Genomic DNA, 16,024 nt, shown 5'->3' with positions numbered 1-16,024 from the left:
TTGTTTACAGTAGGTGTTCAACTCAATGGGCACAGTAATAGCTACTAACTGACCACTGAATAACCAGTCAAAGTGTTTAGGGAAACAGTTATATATTTGATATTGTCATTTAATTATGATGTTTAATAGTGAGCATGGAAAATCTCGTTCTTGATTCAATTTATTATACACTATGGGAATATAGGATTTGACTTAACCACAGTACGAATAAAAGGTTGTGCTTTTTGTATTTTGTTTTCACTTTTATGTCTTTTGATTTATAAAAAACAAAACAAAACCAAAAAACAACAACAACAACAAAAAAAACCCCACCTGAATATAAAAAAGAAGTATTAAAATAAATTACATTTAAGTACAATTTCTTTCATTTTCTAAATTAATCATATTTTCAGTGGTCTCCATACAGACAATAACACCAACCAGCCTTGTATCATGGGTATTGTCTGTCAGTTGGCAATATGGTCTGCGACTGTTGGAAACGCTTAAAAACACTTAGAAGATATGAGACAGACACACTGCGCCAATGGATGACACAATTCTTTATTCCAAAAAGCTTGATTAAGAAAAAACAAACGGAACACAAAATAGAACCCAGATAAATCTTAAGACTAACGTCCAAAGTAAAATTGATTTGGCCATTTGGGGTTAAACATTTCTCTACCATGTATTTTGCCATGGAAACTGAGTGGAGCCGTGTGTCTGTCTGATGTGTAATTAATTGTTCTTCGATGACCTGGAGAATTTGTGGCAAAAACAAATGTGTTTTATTTGAGTATTTCAGGTAACATTCAAATGTGATTTATGCACATAGCCTCTAATACTTAGAAATAAATAATTGAAATTATTATTTAGGATATGTTGTGTCTGTTCAGGGTTCTCTACAGGTTTTTTGGCCCACAGTGACCTTAATCTTTGACCTTTGATCAGATCACACCTGAGTTCAAGCGGATACTTGTGCCAAACTTGAAGAAATGTCCTAAAGTCATTTCTAAGATATTCTGTTCAAATAAATGACAGGAATGTACAGATGTATAGAACATACAGACAGACAGATTACATTAAAACATAATGCCTCTGGCTTTGGCTATCGATAGTGCAGAACCATTGCGATAATTGAAATTTTCCCCGTCCTGCATACTTCCAACCTGCTTCTATCTTTTTCTCCAGCATATACTAAAGTGAAGTGTGCAAATGAAAAACAGAATCTTCTTGAAAGTTTTGACTTTAATCTCTTAAATTACATACAGTTTTTTTTTTACTGTATTCAAGATATCCTGTCAATATACATTTATAATTATAAAAAAAAGTACAATTCTACTTTTGATTTAGCTTGTTCAGCACCCTTGTACGAAACTGTGGCTGGAAATGGCCGAAAGAGTTAGTAAGACAAAAACTTTTCAGCCTTCATGAAGTAGGCACAGAGTTAATCAATTACACACTGTGTATGATAGTAAAGTATCACTTTAAGAATAAAACATGATGTACAGAGTTGGTAGTTTGTCCATATTATTTGTGACACAGATACTGCAAAGCTTTAGATAGATGTGAACTAACTTGGATAATGAATTTACTGAGAAAAATTATTTATTGGTCCAAAGGAAACTGCTGCCCTTTGCCTTTAAATAATTCAGGGTGTCATTCAGTACAGTTCTATTGAAGCCACAATATGCAGAGAGAAAACCATGTCTTTTTTTGTGGAAATGAAATGCACACAGTGTTCGTTCTCCCTCTAATATCAGAAAGGGGCCACTAGAGCTTTATAATGTTCTCCCAATTAGTATTTTATATATGAGGAAAAATATGAAAGAAGTTTAAAAGCAGCTGATTTACATTGCAAAAGAGAGTTGAGTGTTAAAGTTGAGTTCTATAAGTCTCGAGGTGACATATCACAACCAAACCTGTTATGTTTATGCGGGCATAAGAAAAGGCTCATGGTGCTGTTGATTTAAAGGCTGTAATGAATGTTAGTCATGGACGGACAGAGTGTAGTGAGAGATTTCTATTTCTTGATGGCAGCCACAGCTTTCTTGGCGGCGTCATCCAGATCATCTGCTGCTGTGATGGGCAGGCCACTCTCTGTCAGTATCCGCTTGGCCTCATGAACGTTGGTCCCTAGCAAATACAGAGGAACATTGTTACAATAGGTAAGTGCAATATCACACAAAAAAAGGATGAACAAGGCTACATCTGATTTGCCATCTGCACTGATGTAAAAACCACACTGTGTGAAAGACAAAGAACTCCTTTGGTGGAATGAATCCACAGCAATGACAGATGGAGGAGTTATGGGTGAATGGTGGCAAATTCGACTGTTGATCCGAAAGCGGCTTTGGCTATGAACCATGTCAGCGAGGCAAAAGGGCAATTTGTGTGTGGGTGTGTGTTCCCCTTGCTGTGACGAGGTCAGGGGTAGCAGGTGCTGGGCGACATGCCGGCACCCATGCCCGGGTAGCCCCGCAACCAAGCAGAGACAGAGAGAGAGAAAGAGAGAGAGACAGAGACCTGGAGAAATTCTCCTCAGTCCCTGAGACTCTACATAGTGAACTGGCAGTCTCCCAATGCTGCACGCTGTGCAGCTGAACACAAAGCTGACAAGCCTGTCACAACACAGGGTGGGGGGCGCTGCAGTGGACAAAATGACGCAGAGAGGAAGAGGACAATTGTAGAGAGAGGGAGAGAATCAGGTTGAAGAGAGGGGTCAATGGAAGGAAAAGGTCAAATGAAGCAGCTGAAATCGCTGAAATAACAAAAGTCAGCTGTTTATATGACATCACTCATTTCACATAAGAATGTGGCCAAAAATAAATGGCCATATCCAGAATCTGTCTAATCTTGCATCAATAAATTCATACTCTGTCCAGTATGGGGACTTTAGATTGTTATTTTTAATTTTTTTATTTCTAATTGCCTCCACTTATTTCAAATAGTTACTACATTACTCTAAAATTAACCTGCATTAATATGCAGTAGTTATAATCTAATCTATTTTAATTAGTTCATCACCTACAATAGAAAGGTCATTTGATCAAATAACTGAAAAGAAATCAATCAATTAAAGACATTTTCTGGAGCTTAAATTAACTGGTACAAGTTTCCCAAATGAAAATTTACTAAGAGTCTAAACATAATCGGTGGGAAAACATTTTCATCATTTCTTGACATTTCATCAAAAATCAAAACAAAAATAGATCATATAAATAAAAGAAATATGAAAATAATCATCAGCTGAATCTTTACACACATTTACAGTATTCACTGTTTGTGTGACGTGATTGCCACTTATATATTGGTGTGTTTCTCTGCATTTCACTGTGTAATTGAATGTGTGGAAGTGTGTGTGTGTGTGTGTGTGTGTGTGTCTGTGCCTGTGTGTGTGTCTGTGCCTGTGCCTGTGTGCGTGCTCTGATGCTTACAGGTTGACCTTAGCTCTTCTGGCTGGCATGTAATTAAGACTGCATGATGTGTGAATTCTCCGGAGGCCCAGTCACCCTGATCAATAGACCTTTCATGGGGAATTCTATTACCAGTGCCACTTAACGCCTAATATTTCATCTCTTTTGTCCAGCCAGATAATAAGTCATTCCAAACACATTTCTGCAGGCTCACACTCCAAACAATCAATTCTGCAATGTAATTAATTAGAATAAGTGCAGGAAGAGATCTTGCTCTGGCACATAAACAGGGGATAGTGTATCCCAAGCCATTTTCAAATAGCTAAGAATATTGTGTGTGTGTCTACAGACAAATCTATATTCTCAAGTGACAGTACTGTGGCTCATAATGAGTACTGGGGGACAGTACTGCATGTATATATACCGGCTGATTGACATGGAATTAATGGATGTATAATATCGTATGCAAAAGTTGTCAGTAGATTAAAAACAAATGCTGTACAAGAAACTGTGGGAGCAGCAGCCACACATACCTACAACCAATACATAATGCAAAAGATATTCTGAAAAGACATATATGCATATGGAAAGTGTATATAGCACTGAAATACAATAAACAAATGCATTTCTGCTATTTTTTATTTCATAAATATTCATGAGTACCAGAGGTGTGTGTGTGGCACTGTTTAGCAATTCTGCATTCCCAGTACTTGTGTTTTCATGTAATGTGTGAAGGGGGAACCACACATCAGTGGGAGTGAGAAAGAAGAGACATGCTTTTACTGTACGTGGGTCTCTCTCTCTCTTTTTGTTTTTTTTTGTTTTTTGCATTTGCGTGTGTGTGTGTGTGTGTGTGTGTGTGTGTGAGTGTGAGAGAGAGCTGACTGCAGTTCCACTGTGAGCAATAGAGAGCACTGATAAGTCACAGCAGCGCAGGCAAGGACAGAACCCAGCTGGATACAGCGCCAGTGTGTGTGAGTGTGTGTGTGTTTGTGTGTGTATGAGAGGCTGAGTATATAAATGTGTGGGTTCACCTGCAGCCACTAGGTGCTGCCAGAGACCTACTCACAGCCTGGATGAGGACATTCAGTATACAGTATAATGCATGTATTGTACACACACCAAGAAGGATTTTTATTTCTAAAGAAACTGCATGTGGTGAGCGGTAACAAATGGTGTTGATCACAATATATCCTATCTGCAGAGTTTGATGGGGTTCAAACAACAAAAACAACCAAAGACCCAGTGGTGCTGTGTATTTTGCTACGTAATATATAGACACTTCACAACACATTCCTGTTGGATCTCCACTCTAATTAGCGAGCTGACTTGAGACTATTTGCAAACGTCACTTTAATGTGTGAGTCAAGCACAGGCCACCATATTTCAGCAGGATAATAAGGCTTGGGTCTGTGCCAGGGAGTTATGTTGATGCTGCATTTCCTAAAATTATGACTAATTCTGTATTAACAAGCTGAGTTTAGAGCGGCCAAGATCTGATGAGAGGAGAAGACTCTGCAGTGGTGTCGGACCTGCTGATTAACTTTACACTTCTAGCTGTAAACACTTTTTAAAGACGAAATAAAACCAGCTTTCTTCTGCAAGTAAAAAGCTGAACTCATAAGCAGTAAAACACAACCTTCATCATATTCAGCCACTCAAATGCTGCTAAAAGTTTGTCTTTCTGCTGTGGCCAGTAGCTGGTGGCTTAGACCTTACTGAGTCAGTTTGCTGACTGTATGATGCTGCTTTTTGCTATGTTTTAGCAATTACCAATTTCACAGCAAACATTAGAGAGTAGATATTAGAAGCACAGCTATTTCTAATATCAATAACAAGTGTAACAGTAAGCATTGACAGAAGGAAGCCAGCAAGCACAATAATTTAAACATATCATTAACTGCATTATATACACTTTTGCTTTTTTTACAATGATACGTTAAAAATATTTCCACGTTATCGAGTGAAAAAAGTTGCAGTCTTGCTCTGAGGATCCGCACAGCAGTGGGTTCTGAGGAAAAAGTGAAATCCGAACACTATTCTGTACACTTTATAACAAAGCTTAATATTTGTGTCAGTGTAAAGAGGAGCATGTTTTGTCTGTATGTGACAGCACACGAAGCCAGTATGAAGCAGATGATGGAGAGTAATTACGCATCTGAAATATTCCCTTTTTGGCAGGTGTTGAGACTCACTGTTTTCCACTGAAGCCTAGTACTCTGACAGTGGAAGCATCCATAGATGATTTTAGAGGAGGCTGATATAGAAAAAGATTAAGTGCCAAAATAGTAATTTCACTAAATTGTATACCCTTTAACACAATTTGTCACACGTAGATCGGCTAAAAATACCAGCAGCATGACGTGCCTTGACCCCATTTAATTTAAATAGCTTTTCGTCACTGAATGTTCTCATACTTGCTCTGAATTTTGATAATAATCAGCACCTAACAGTGAGCTTTCACAGCTAAATATGTATAAAACCTGCACCTTTCTCCTGTATCCTATGTGACAAACATCAGATGCTTCTCAAATGAAGAGCAGGAAGCCCCTGAATGGTGCAGACATGGTGTCACTTGACGTCATTATTCAAAAGTTTCTCATGCTCTTTAAACTGTTGTTTAACAAGCAAAAACAATATAGTTAAGTAATCAAGATTTAATCAGCATCTCAGACAACAAGTGCAATCTGTCGGGCTGAAACACGAAATATTTGTAAGTAAACACATACACAAAAATGTGTGTGCACATAGCCCTGCTTAAGTTATAATGACACTGTCAGGACGGAAGGACCCATCTCAACCTTACTATAGGACCTTGGGTCTCTATTTAATTAAATGGAGGGAGAAAATGGCCAGATCTTCTTTATAGGGAAAAAAAACAGCCTCTACTGGTTGACAGACAGTTGTGGAAAGGCTCAGTAAATCAATAGGGCAGGGAACAGACTTAAACGAATGCAGTCACCTTTTTCTCTGGACCCTGAGGGGTATTTTAGAGGATTTTTTTTCATGCAGGCAGCCAGCATTCTCACAGAGCGATATAGTACATTGTGTTTTTGTTCACATTGTGGCCAAAGGGGGCAGTGCTTCCTCAGGTATCACCTCTTTTCATACCTTTAACATTTGTGTGTCTTTGTTGTGGCACAGATCCAAGTATTCATAAAGTGGGTGTTTTAGTTAGAACCCTATCAGACCACAATACACTCTTCATGCAACCCAATTAACTAATTCAACCCTATCAGCATCTAGACCACATGGCCATTTTCTCCACATATGGGAATACATAACTCTCCACCATTCAACCCAGGCCTTTTAAAAGAGCCTTCTCAATTAAAAGTGTGCCAGTTAATCCATTCTGATCCTGCTGAAGAGCATGTGGCCATTCTCACTGCCCCACAGTTGGCCCAGCAAGCTGAGCTGATTGATTCTGAACCAATCTTCTCCAGAAGACGGCAGCCAGGATGTAATGACCCACAACTAAAGCTTGGATTAGGCCCTGGACAGCAAACCGTGGTTGGATCAACCGCAGGCAGTGACCTTCTGGACTCAGTTTGTGAGTTTGAATTACACGGGCTAGTAAGAAAAATGTGCGGTGGCTAATTAAGGGTCTGTTTTAATTGCCAATCTATTCACTTTAACAGCGACACATGTCACCTACAAGGCAAATTTAAATGTACAGTATGTTCTCCAGTGTGCGCGATCGGCAACATGATGACAGATGGTGGTTGGAATTGACACAGATGTGTGAGTATATGAATTGGCAGCAGGTCGAGAAAGAAATCCCTCTTTCTTAAAATTGTTTGTGAGAGACTTCGTTTTAAACAACATACCAGTCTTTGTTATATCAGCGGATTTGATGTAAAATGGCAGTTTTTTTTTTTATTGCACAAAACATTTCACAAAAATAGGGTAAAAACAAAATCACAGATTCCCATGTGACGTTGAGCACTGTGAATAATTATGGAGCTGATTTTTGATACTGCATCTCTGGGGTCCGAGTGTGTTCAGTATTGAGTTTTCTTACAGTACACATTCAGTATCTACAGTATTTGCATTTGGATAACATTCTATGTGAACTATAAAAGGTCCATGCTCTAAAATGAATTAGTATAGAGAATGTGAAGTTGACATTATGCCAATGCATCGTGATGTGATGACCCCCCCTGTCTTTTTGTCGGTTAGTTGGAGAAATTTTTCTTATTTTTATTTCTGTACCCACATCAGATAAGTGCTGTTGTCACAGTAAGTCAGTAAACGAGTGACGTATAACGACCATTGACTGAGTTCCATCTAATCTGATCAATTATACACAACTTTTTTAAGCAAGCTACATCAAAGGCAGGCAGGTAACCCATTGTAACCACTGTAGCGTGTTGAGTGCATACCTCACAACATGGTGCCCCCATCCTGCAACACTGTAAACAGCACAACGTAACTTCACATTCTCTACATTACTGGAAAGTGTGTCCATACTGCACTATGGTACCTCTGTGCACAGTTGTGTTCTGAAACAGCTTACGCACTCTGACCTACAAACCATATTAGCAGAGTGTGTGAGGACATACAGTATGAAATGCTGAAGGCTAACACACAGAACACTAATTCTCCCCTGCTCTGTGCTCTGGCCACCGCTCAGCAGGATCTTGACAATTAAGCTAACCACCAACTGGCCTTGCGCCTCCAGTTGACACACACACACACACACACACACACACACACACACACACACACACACACACCTAAACAGGTTGCATTAACATATACAGGTGAAAGGTGAGCCAATCAGTGCTGTCTCTACTGGCATTGTGGCAGGCACTAATGACAAGTGCGGCAGGATGTGACATGTATGAGAAATGCACTGCTGTTTTTACTGGGACACCAGGCCACAATGAAGATGGATAGGCTCCAGTGACTACAGCAGCAATAATACAATGACTCCAATACAATGATTTTCACAGGAAAAGTAGGCTTTAAATTGTACTTTCTAACCATTGCTCTCAAATGATAACGCAAAGAATACATTTGTTACTTCAAACTGATAAATGCATACATAAATCTACATTTAAATAAGAAATGACTAAGCTAGTCATTATTCTGTTGGTATAATTTAATAAAACATTGTACAAGTAGTAACTGCACAAAGTAGGTTGTGGTTGATGGCCCTAGTGCAGGAATTTCACTGGGATAATAAGGGATATGGAAAAAGCTCATTTGAAAACACTGTGAATAGAAGCACTGACTTTTAAAAATTCAATTAGAGATTGGGTAGGGGACAGAGTGACTGTATGATGTCAGATACGTCAAGGGAAATGAGCTGTCAAGATGAGTGCCAAGTCGTGGATACATGAACTTGGTTGCACATTGTCAGTAGCCATCATCATGAAATCCTCATTGTGTGCTTTCAATAAAGGCTAGATGGAGATAAATGGTCCATGGTCCTCTGGTAGATGTATAGGTGTGGGTTTGCTAGGAGGGTTTTCTGTGTGTGAGTGACTGAAATGCAGTTTTTCTACCTTCAAGCCTGACAACCAGGGGCACCTTCAGCTCCAGCTCCCGACAGGCCTTCGTGATCCCGTTGGCTATGATGGCACAATTGACGATCCCGCCAAAAATGTTAACCAGGATAGCCTCAACCTGTGAAAACAGAACTGATTTAACCTTGTGTTGAACACACACCTGTGGTCAAAATGCAAACTCATTCAAACTCACTTTCTTTTCATATTTGTCATCTGCCCGACACAGCAAGGCAGTAATGCTAAAGCACTGAGAGCATCGGATCTTTTACTGTATTTGTGTTTTTAACGCATGCTGCCAAATTCAAGAAGCGTAGTACACATATTTTCTGTACATTTCTTTTTGTTACTCAAAACAAATAAAAAGCCTCATGGTGGTATATACAGCATACATGTCCAACATTTGTGTAAAACGGTTCCAAGAAAAATCACTAGATAGAAAAGCATCCAGTAGAGCAGTCTCATCAGCACCTTTGTGTACAGTGGCATATGCATACAAAGGCTATGCACCCCAAGGTGACCCAACACTGTCACGATGGAGGCAGAATAAACGAGATACTGTTCGAGTGAGCAGCAGGTGAAAATGGAAAACTGAAGCTAAATAACAAAGAATATTTCAATGGGAAGTGGTGGGATAAACAGAAGCTACACATACACGACCTAATGTAGATCAGCCATGTATCGCATTTTGCCACATTTACACATCATGTGAAATGCAGCTGCAAAAACCCAGCTAGTAAAAGAATAAAACAAGGAGATAAAATCTTTGGTTCCCACTCTGCAACTGACCTTCATTCAAATTCAACTGCTATCATCCACAGATGTTAAGATGTCCTTTTGCCTTCACATTTCCTTAACAGCTATCAAGAACAAACCGCTGAGTTTTGAACACACTGCCAAGCAATCTCACTGTCTGCACCATGTTCACTTTAGCTGCCTTGCAGTTTCTTGCAAAAAGATATCTTCTACATAATGCATGCAAAACTGATATCACAAAGTAGTGAAGCAAGGCTGCTAGTGTGTGTGTGTGTGTGTGTGTGTGTGTATGTGATTACACTAACAATCTAGCACTTAGTAATTACCCTGGCTAGCTCAGTGGAAAAGTAGACTGAGAGCACACAGGATTAATCCTCCATGTTTGTTTATAATCACTGCTAATCTGTCAGTGCCGTTTTGGGTGAGCAGCTTGTGGGTGTGTGTGTGTGTGTGTGTGCGTGAGTGGGGGCCCGTTGTGAATGTGTATGTTTTCAGTGTGTGGTAATGATGTTTACAGGGAGTGAAGATCAAGGACTTGGATAGCTATCAGAGTGACAGTCATGGCATTGTCCTCTACAAGCTATCCAAATGAGCATCTCCTTATAAACAGCAGAAAATGACACAAGATCGGGAGAGAGCTCCAAAACAAACACAGATGTAGGCAGTAGCATAAAGACTCAGGCGCTGTGCGAAGAAATCGAGCAAGCTGTTAGGTCAACACAGAGAACTGTTTCATGCTGATTAAGTATATTACACAGGGATGTGGCCAGGAATGCAAAAAACAAGATGAAAAAGCTGGCAAACAGTGGCAGCACACTGCAAAGGAACACGACTCCCATGTTCAAATGAATCATGACCCTTAGATTACATAAGTAATAATGCATGATGAGGTGCTCTAATATATTAAAATGATGGATGAGGTGAAGAAAAAGAATGGCACCCCATTGTTATATAGCAGAACACATCTTGTATTATCTTACTCATCTGAAATCCATGTATCCAAGACAAGAGGTAGGTGTTTTCAAATTATTATCATTTAAACGATTGTCATTATTTAGGGAGCCTTTGTTATAACCATTTCATAACCAGGTTGGGTTCATTTCATCAGTGAGTTGATGTAGTGTTGTCACAATGGTTCCTTGGAATTTAAAGTATGTTCTGTGCTCATTTAGATAATAATTAAACCCTTTCACAAACTTGATTGAAATGTTCTTATAAAAGATCTGAACACTTGCAAGCCAATTATCTGTGTGATCTCATTCGAAAAAAAAAAAAAAAGTAGTTTGTATTATTTTTACTGTAGCTACGCATTACTCTTTCAGCAACTTTTAGTCCCTTGTGTGGATCATGCTGAAAATCTCCTGGCTGCCTACCATTCTCAATACAACTCTTTATTCTCTTTTCATTGGTAACTTTCTGCTTCTGAAGTTGGTAACACGGGCTTTACATTAAAAATCTGAAATCACAAGCCAAACCCATTAAACTGTCACCAGAATTATTCTCTCGGCACTTAAATGGACCAACTGAACATAGCACTCTATCATACTAATTTTTGTATTTACATAAGAGGACTATTCAACATGGGGTTTACGGTGGGCAAAGCTTCACATAATGCATCTCATGGGTTCACTCAGTCACATAAACACACACGAGTGCACACATGACATTATTTGATCCCCACTGGGGGGCAGCAAAGATTTAGAAGCCATCCTGCAGCTTCACTAGGGAAGACTCTATCCTCACCTTATCTGCAGCCCATTTTTCAACTCTGTCTCTATTGGGAAGAACCATATTTCTTCCATTCATGCGTCTCCTATTGACACCTATGTATATTAATGATACATAAGACATGATTTATCTTGCTTGGCACAGAAGTAAATGCAGTTTATAGAAATATGGATGGGGCGAGGACTGAGTTGCACTTCACTGGAAGTTAGTTTTTTTTAAATATATTTTCTCTCGTTTAGGTTTACATGCAAGTGTACAGCCTAAGAGGCATTATTTTCTCTGTGCAAACCAACAACCAAATGTAAGCAGGTATGCGATTGTGCACTTCTGCCTATCTCAAGCAAAGATTACAAATCCAGAGCTACAACTCAACATTAAACCAACTCCCCATCATTTAAACATGTAAAATTTATTCAGATGATATGGTTACACTTTGCATGCCTAGAGAGAACAACAGTGCTAAACTAAATATATGCAGAGACAGTGGAGGTAAAGGAGAACGAAAGCTAAATTGCTCTAATAATGTTCTCTCTTTGCAAAAGCTCCATTAGTTCTAAAATGAAATATACTTTAGTCAAGCATGTTGACTGATTTGTGGTAGATGGTGCAATGGCACATATACTGATTCTTTTTAGCAAGGTATTGGTCTGTATGTGGTTAAATACCACAATGATAAACTTGCCAAAAAGAACGGGAGCCAAATTTAGGGTGTGATACACTCAACCAATCAAAAGTTGAACCATTCAGGCTTCCCGGGTCTCAGAAATCGAGCCCTTAGATATGGAATAGCCTTGCACACTCCATCTAAAATCTCCAGTAGCACAACGTGTAGCACTTTACCTCCTGTCACTGAACCAAGTACAGCATCTTTCCTCAGAGGCATTCATTTCAGGTGAGCTAACTTAGCAGCAGGGTGGATTTCTTTCATCAGAGCTCAGCATAAAGGCATAAGGTATAATGTGCCAGCTTGCTCTTTTTAGAGGATCTTTGTGTGTTCTTTCAGGCAGTGTTACGGTTTGAGCCAGTGCATTTTACCTGGGTGCCAGTGGAATGATTCAAATTTTACAAAATAGGATCATTGCTGCTGGCATTCCGGTACCCTGCCAAGGCTTTTTTGCGTCAAAGTCAAAAAAGGCCCTTCACAGGAGAAACAGATTTTTCTGCCTTCTATTATTCGCCCCACTAACTGTATTTAGGACAAGAAAAAAAAATCTAACCCAGACAATTTACCATGCTGACGTGGCCCTGCCTTGTACTCCTGTCTGCTCCTGTCTGTGGATTTTCAATAAATGCGGCTTGGATGGATGTTTGGCAAATTATGTTTGCGTTGTTATTATGGACATGGGCATGTCGAATTTTAACACTATCAAATTATACATGGAATAAAACAGCAAATAGACTGAGGCCAACTTTGGAAAACAACATCACATTTTCAAAAACAAGATGGAAACATGATGTATTTTTTCTTCTCCAAGTTTCAACCCAGTGGGGGATGCATGTATTGTAGTCCGTCTCATTTTGCAAGGCTCCTCATCACAAGTTGTGAGTGTGCTGCTGGATTATCACTCAAATACACATTTTCATGCCCATACCCCTGTTAAGCACCACTAATCTCTCTGCAGGAAAGAAAGAAAAGGGAAAGCATCTTGTTTTCTTTGTCGTAAGCAAGCTGATAGGAGTAGAAAAAGGCAGGGCTGGAGATGGGTGTGTGTCTCTCTGTGGCCTATTAAGGACTATTGTTCTGTCTTATCTACACGAGACAGCCTGTACCATCTCCGCCTGCTCTGGCAGGCCTGGTTTATGTTTTCGATTGGCAGTGGTTGGCCCTGGGGCCACAGGTTAACATACACGGCTTCCAAGTCGTGGCGGCCCTGCTGGCACTAATCATGCATCTTGGAATGATGGGACTGCTGCTGGCATGCTTCTGTCTATGTTTGAAGTAAGATAGGACTAAACTGCTTTACACATCCAGTGTGTTGTTTAGGATTTTCAACTTATCTTGTGTTTGAACTTGCCGCAGCTTCTACCTGTCAAGTTGAATCCAAACCCGGAAAGTTTTATGCTCAGCTACCCAACACTTACTTTAGATGAGAGGACAGCCAAAGTGAAAATGAGAAATAGATACAAACTCATGGAATTACTGAAGACACAAGCAACAAATGCATAGAAACAGCTGGCATTAAATGATCACTGCCGTGTGCTGTTTTTAAATATACTATAGCTTATAGATGCCAAATTAAATAAAGAAATAGCCTAAATTACAGAGTCTAGACAAAAAACAAATATGTACAAGTAAGCGCTGCTTGTCCCAACACAGCATTCAGGCTTCAGACGCAGGCAGCGGTTTCTATAGCATAGTATTCCTCGAAATTGCTCACATTGTGTATAGAAATTCTGCTCCATGTCATAACAGAATGATGAGACGAACCTTTCAGAAGCCCTTTGTTATACACTTTGTGTAGGAAGTGTCAAATTAGTAATGCAAACAGTGTGATAAAGCTGTTCATATGGCAATCTTTTATGGCACGTTTACTACTTTGAGCGTCAGCTATGTCAAACGGAGGAGGTATTTTGCTCGTACAATCTATTCTTAGAGAGGATACAGAACAAGAAAGAGAGCATGGCACAAAGACATACTGTGGGAAAAGAGGGTCTTGAAGTCAAAGAGTGAGCCGAAGTGAAACAGATGGAAGAAGAGAGATGGAGAAGAAAAGAGACGAAGAGAGGTGATGGGAAGTGGTGCGGTCCCTGACTTCTATTGAAGGCTAGGATTGGCTCTGGCAAGGAGGGATAAGAGGGAAATAATTATCCGGCCTGCTGAAGCATGACAGCCCCTTCTTGGGACTGCGATGAGACAGACTGAGCGTTATGTCAAAGATTGGCCATGTCACTGGTGGAGACACCTCTTGACAGACAATGGCATCTGAAGTTTCACTTGACGGTAAAAAAAATCTCTACAATAGGCAGCTCAATACCTGCATGATCGATGCCTGGGGGAGACAAGGTTTCATCTAGAGGACATAAATATATAATCACTAAAATCAGTCGACCATCAAGTTACATTTCTTTTAGATCCTATTTATATGTGTCATTGGGATTTTAAAGCCTTTAGAATGACTTTGTGTTTTCCAAGAGACTGAAACGTGTATAACCCAACTTATTCAGAATTCTATAGCCATCCAGAGAACATAGATGCTTTGATTCCTTTTTCAGTAAACAAAGAACATCAATTGCCAAACCTCTTAAAAAGCAGCCACTGTTTTGTGCACAGCCCAAAAATGGCATACCCAAAATAATATGTTCCTGAACCCTAGGGATTAAAATCACGTCCCCGGACTCTTTCAAAAGCCAAGACTCTGTACTCTGCTGTCAAACCTTCAAAATTAGTCTATGTTATATACTCAACTAAACGTACAAAGGCATAAAAAAAAAGAATAAAAGACTGTGTCCGTAGATGTGCCAGGTGAACCTAAATACACAATGGAATAAAAGCCACAAGGGTGGGAAATAGGGTTTTGAGAAATGATACTATGGGAGTTTATTACAGGAAAATAGCATTTATAGCAAACTACTCTATAAAACTAGATAAATTAATATAAAACAAAATAAGCCTGGAATCCTTCCAGACCCCTGTGCTTGGTGCATTCTCAGTGACCGCTCTAAGGCCCTAACAGTATATAGAGAGCTTGATGCAAGACCCCTAAGAGCCCTTAAGAGTCCTGATATGTTATATACACTCTCTTCATAATACACATGTACAATCTAAAGCAACAAAATAAAGCAGCTCTGCCAGGAATTCTAATTTTGTAAGGTTATAATTTCTGTTTTTAAGTTGAAATTGTCAGAAAGATGATAATTCTACTATGTGTTTATAATTGAGGTCACAGTAGGTGGTGGAGTGTGTTATATCAATATGCGGTTCTAATGCTTTGCCCCCCTCGTTCACTTTAAATAAGGTGCCTATTAACCTAATAACTCAAAAACAATGAAATGTATATCCTATAATTCTAGTTAGGTAATTTGATGGAGTAGAGCCCAGGTTTCTTATGACATAGTCCCAGGACTAAGTTTGCAGCCAGAAATGTAATCACTTCCAGTCTGGGCCATTTGGTGTTGACAGTCGGGAGATAAAATCGTACAGCATGTGGTGTTTAATGAGTGTAATCGTTTGCCTTCTGATCCAGTCATAGTCAGGCATTCCCATTAACGTTATTTTAAACATGTTTGACAGGTGTGAGCAGCATCAATACCCCTGAATAAACAAAAAACGTTTAAAACGGCGAGCAAACACAGAAATAGTGCAGGCGTGTCGTGACTGAGAGTTATATTTTAAAATCCCTCCATTATTTCACCTAATAGGCTATTTTTTTAAATTATTTTTTACTTCTGTGTGTTGCTGCAGCAATGCAACATTTTTTGTTCTTTTGAGACTTGAGTGTAATCTACAAGTGCAGTATTGCATGAGTGTGCCCTCCTGTTTTTATTGTGTCATTCAATATGTTATGCCATCTCTTAAAAATATGTAAATGTTGTGGAAAATAACTTACTCAGCGTGAAGTTCATTGGCATTCTCTCTCTGGATTTGTGTGTGACAGAAAGCCTGTTACTTAAGATGTTTAACACGGTCCCAAGAGATTA

At 39.3% G+C, this 16,024-nt stretch overlaps 1 protein-coding gene across 2 annotated transcripts in view; it reads right to left on the bottom strand.

The window, feature by feature from the left end:
• Positions 1-521: 521 nt before the first annotated feature.
• suclg2 (succinate-CoA ligase GDP-forming subunit beta) overlaps positions 522-16,024 on the bottom strand; it is a 92,219-nt gene continuing 76,716 nt past the window's right edge. For both annotated transcript variants that reach the window (XM_067504836.1, XM_067504835.1), the window contains exons 10-11: positions 8,903-9,023; positions 522-2,112 (exon numbers count right to left, since the gene is read on the bottom strand). In XM_067504836.1, coding sequence (XP_067360937.1) covers positions 2,000-2,112; positions 8,903-9,023 — 234 coding nt within the window. In that variant the 3' untranslated portion in view covers positions 522-1,999. The remainder of the gene's footprint in view (positions 2,113-8,902; positions 9,024-16,024) is intronic.

Source organism: Channa argus, chromosome 5, assembly GCF_033026475.1.
Source record: "Channa argus isolate prfri chromosome 5, Channa argus male v1.0, whole genome shotgun sequence".
Taxonomy (NCBI): Eukaryota; Metazoa; Chordata; class Actinopteri; order Anabantiformes; family Channidae; genus Channa; species Channa argus.
The sequence above is the reverse complement of the archived record's forward strand: the minus strand, read 5'-3'. Positions and strand labels throughout refer to the sequence as shown.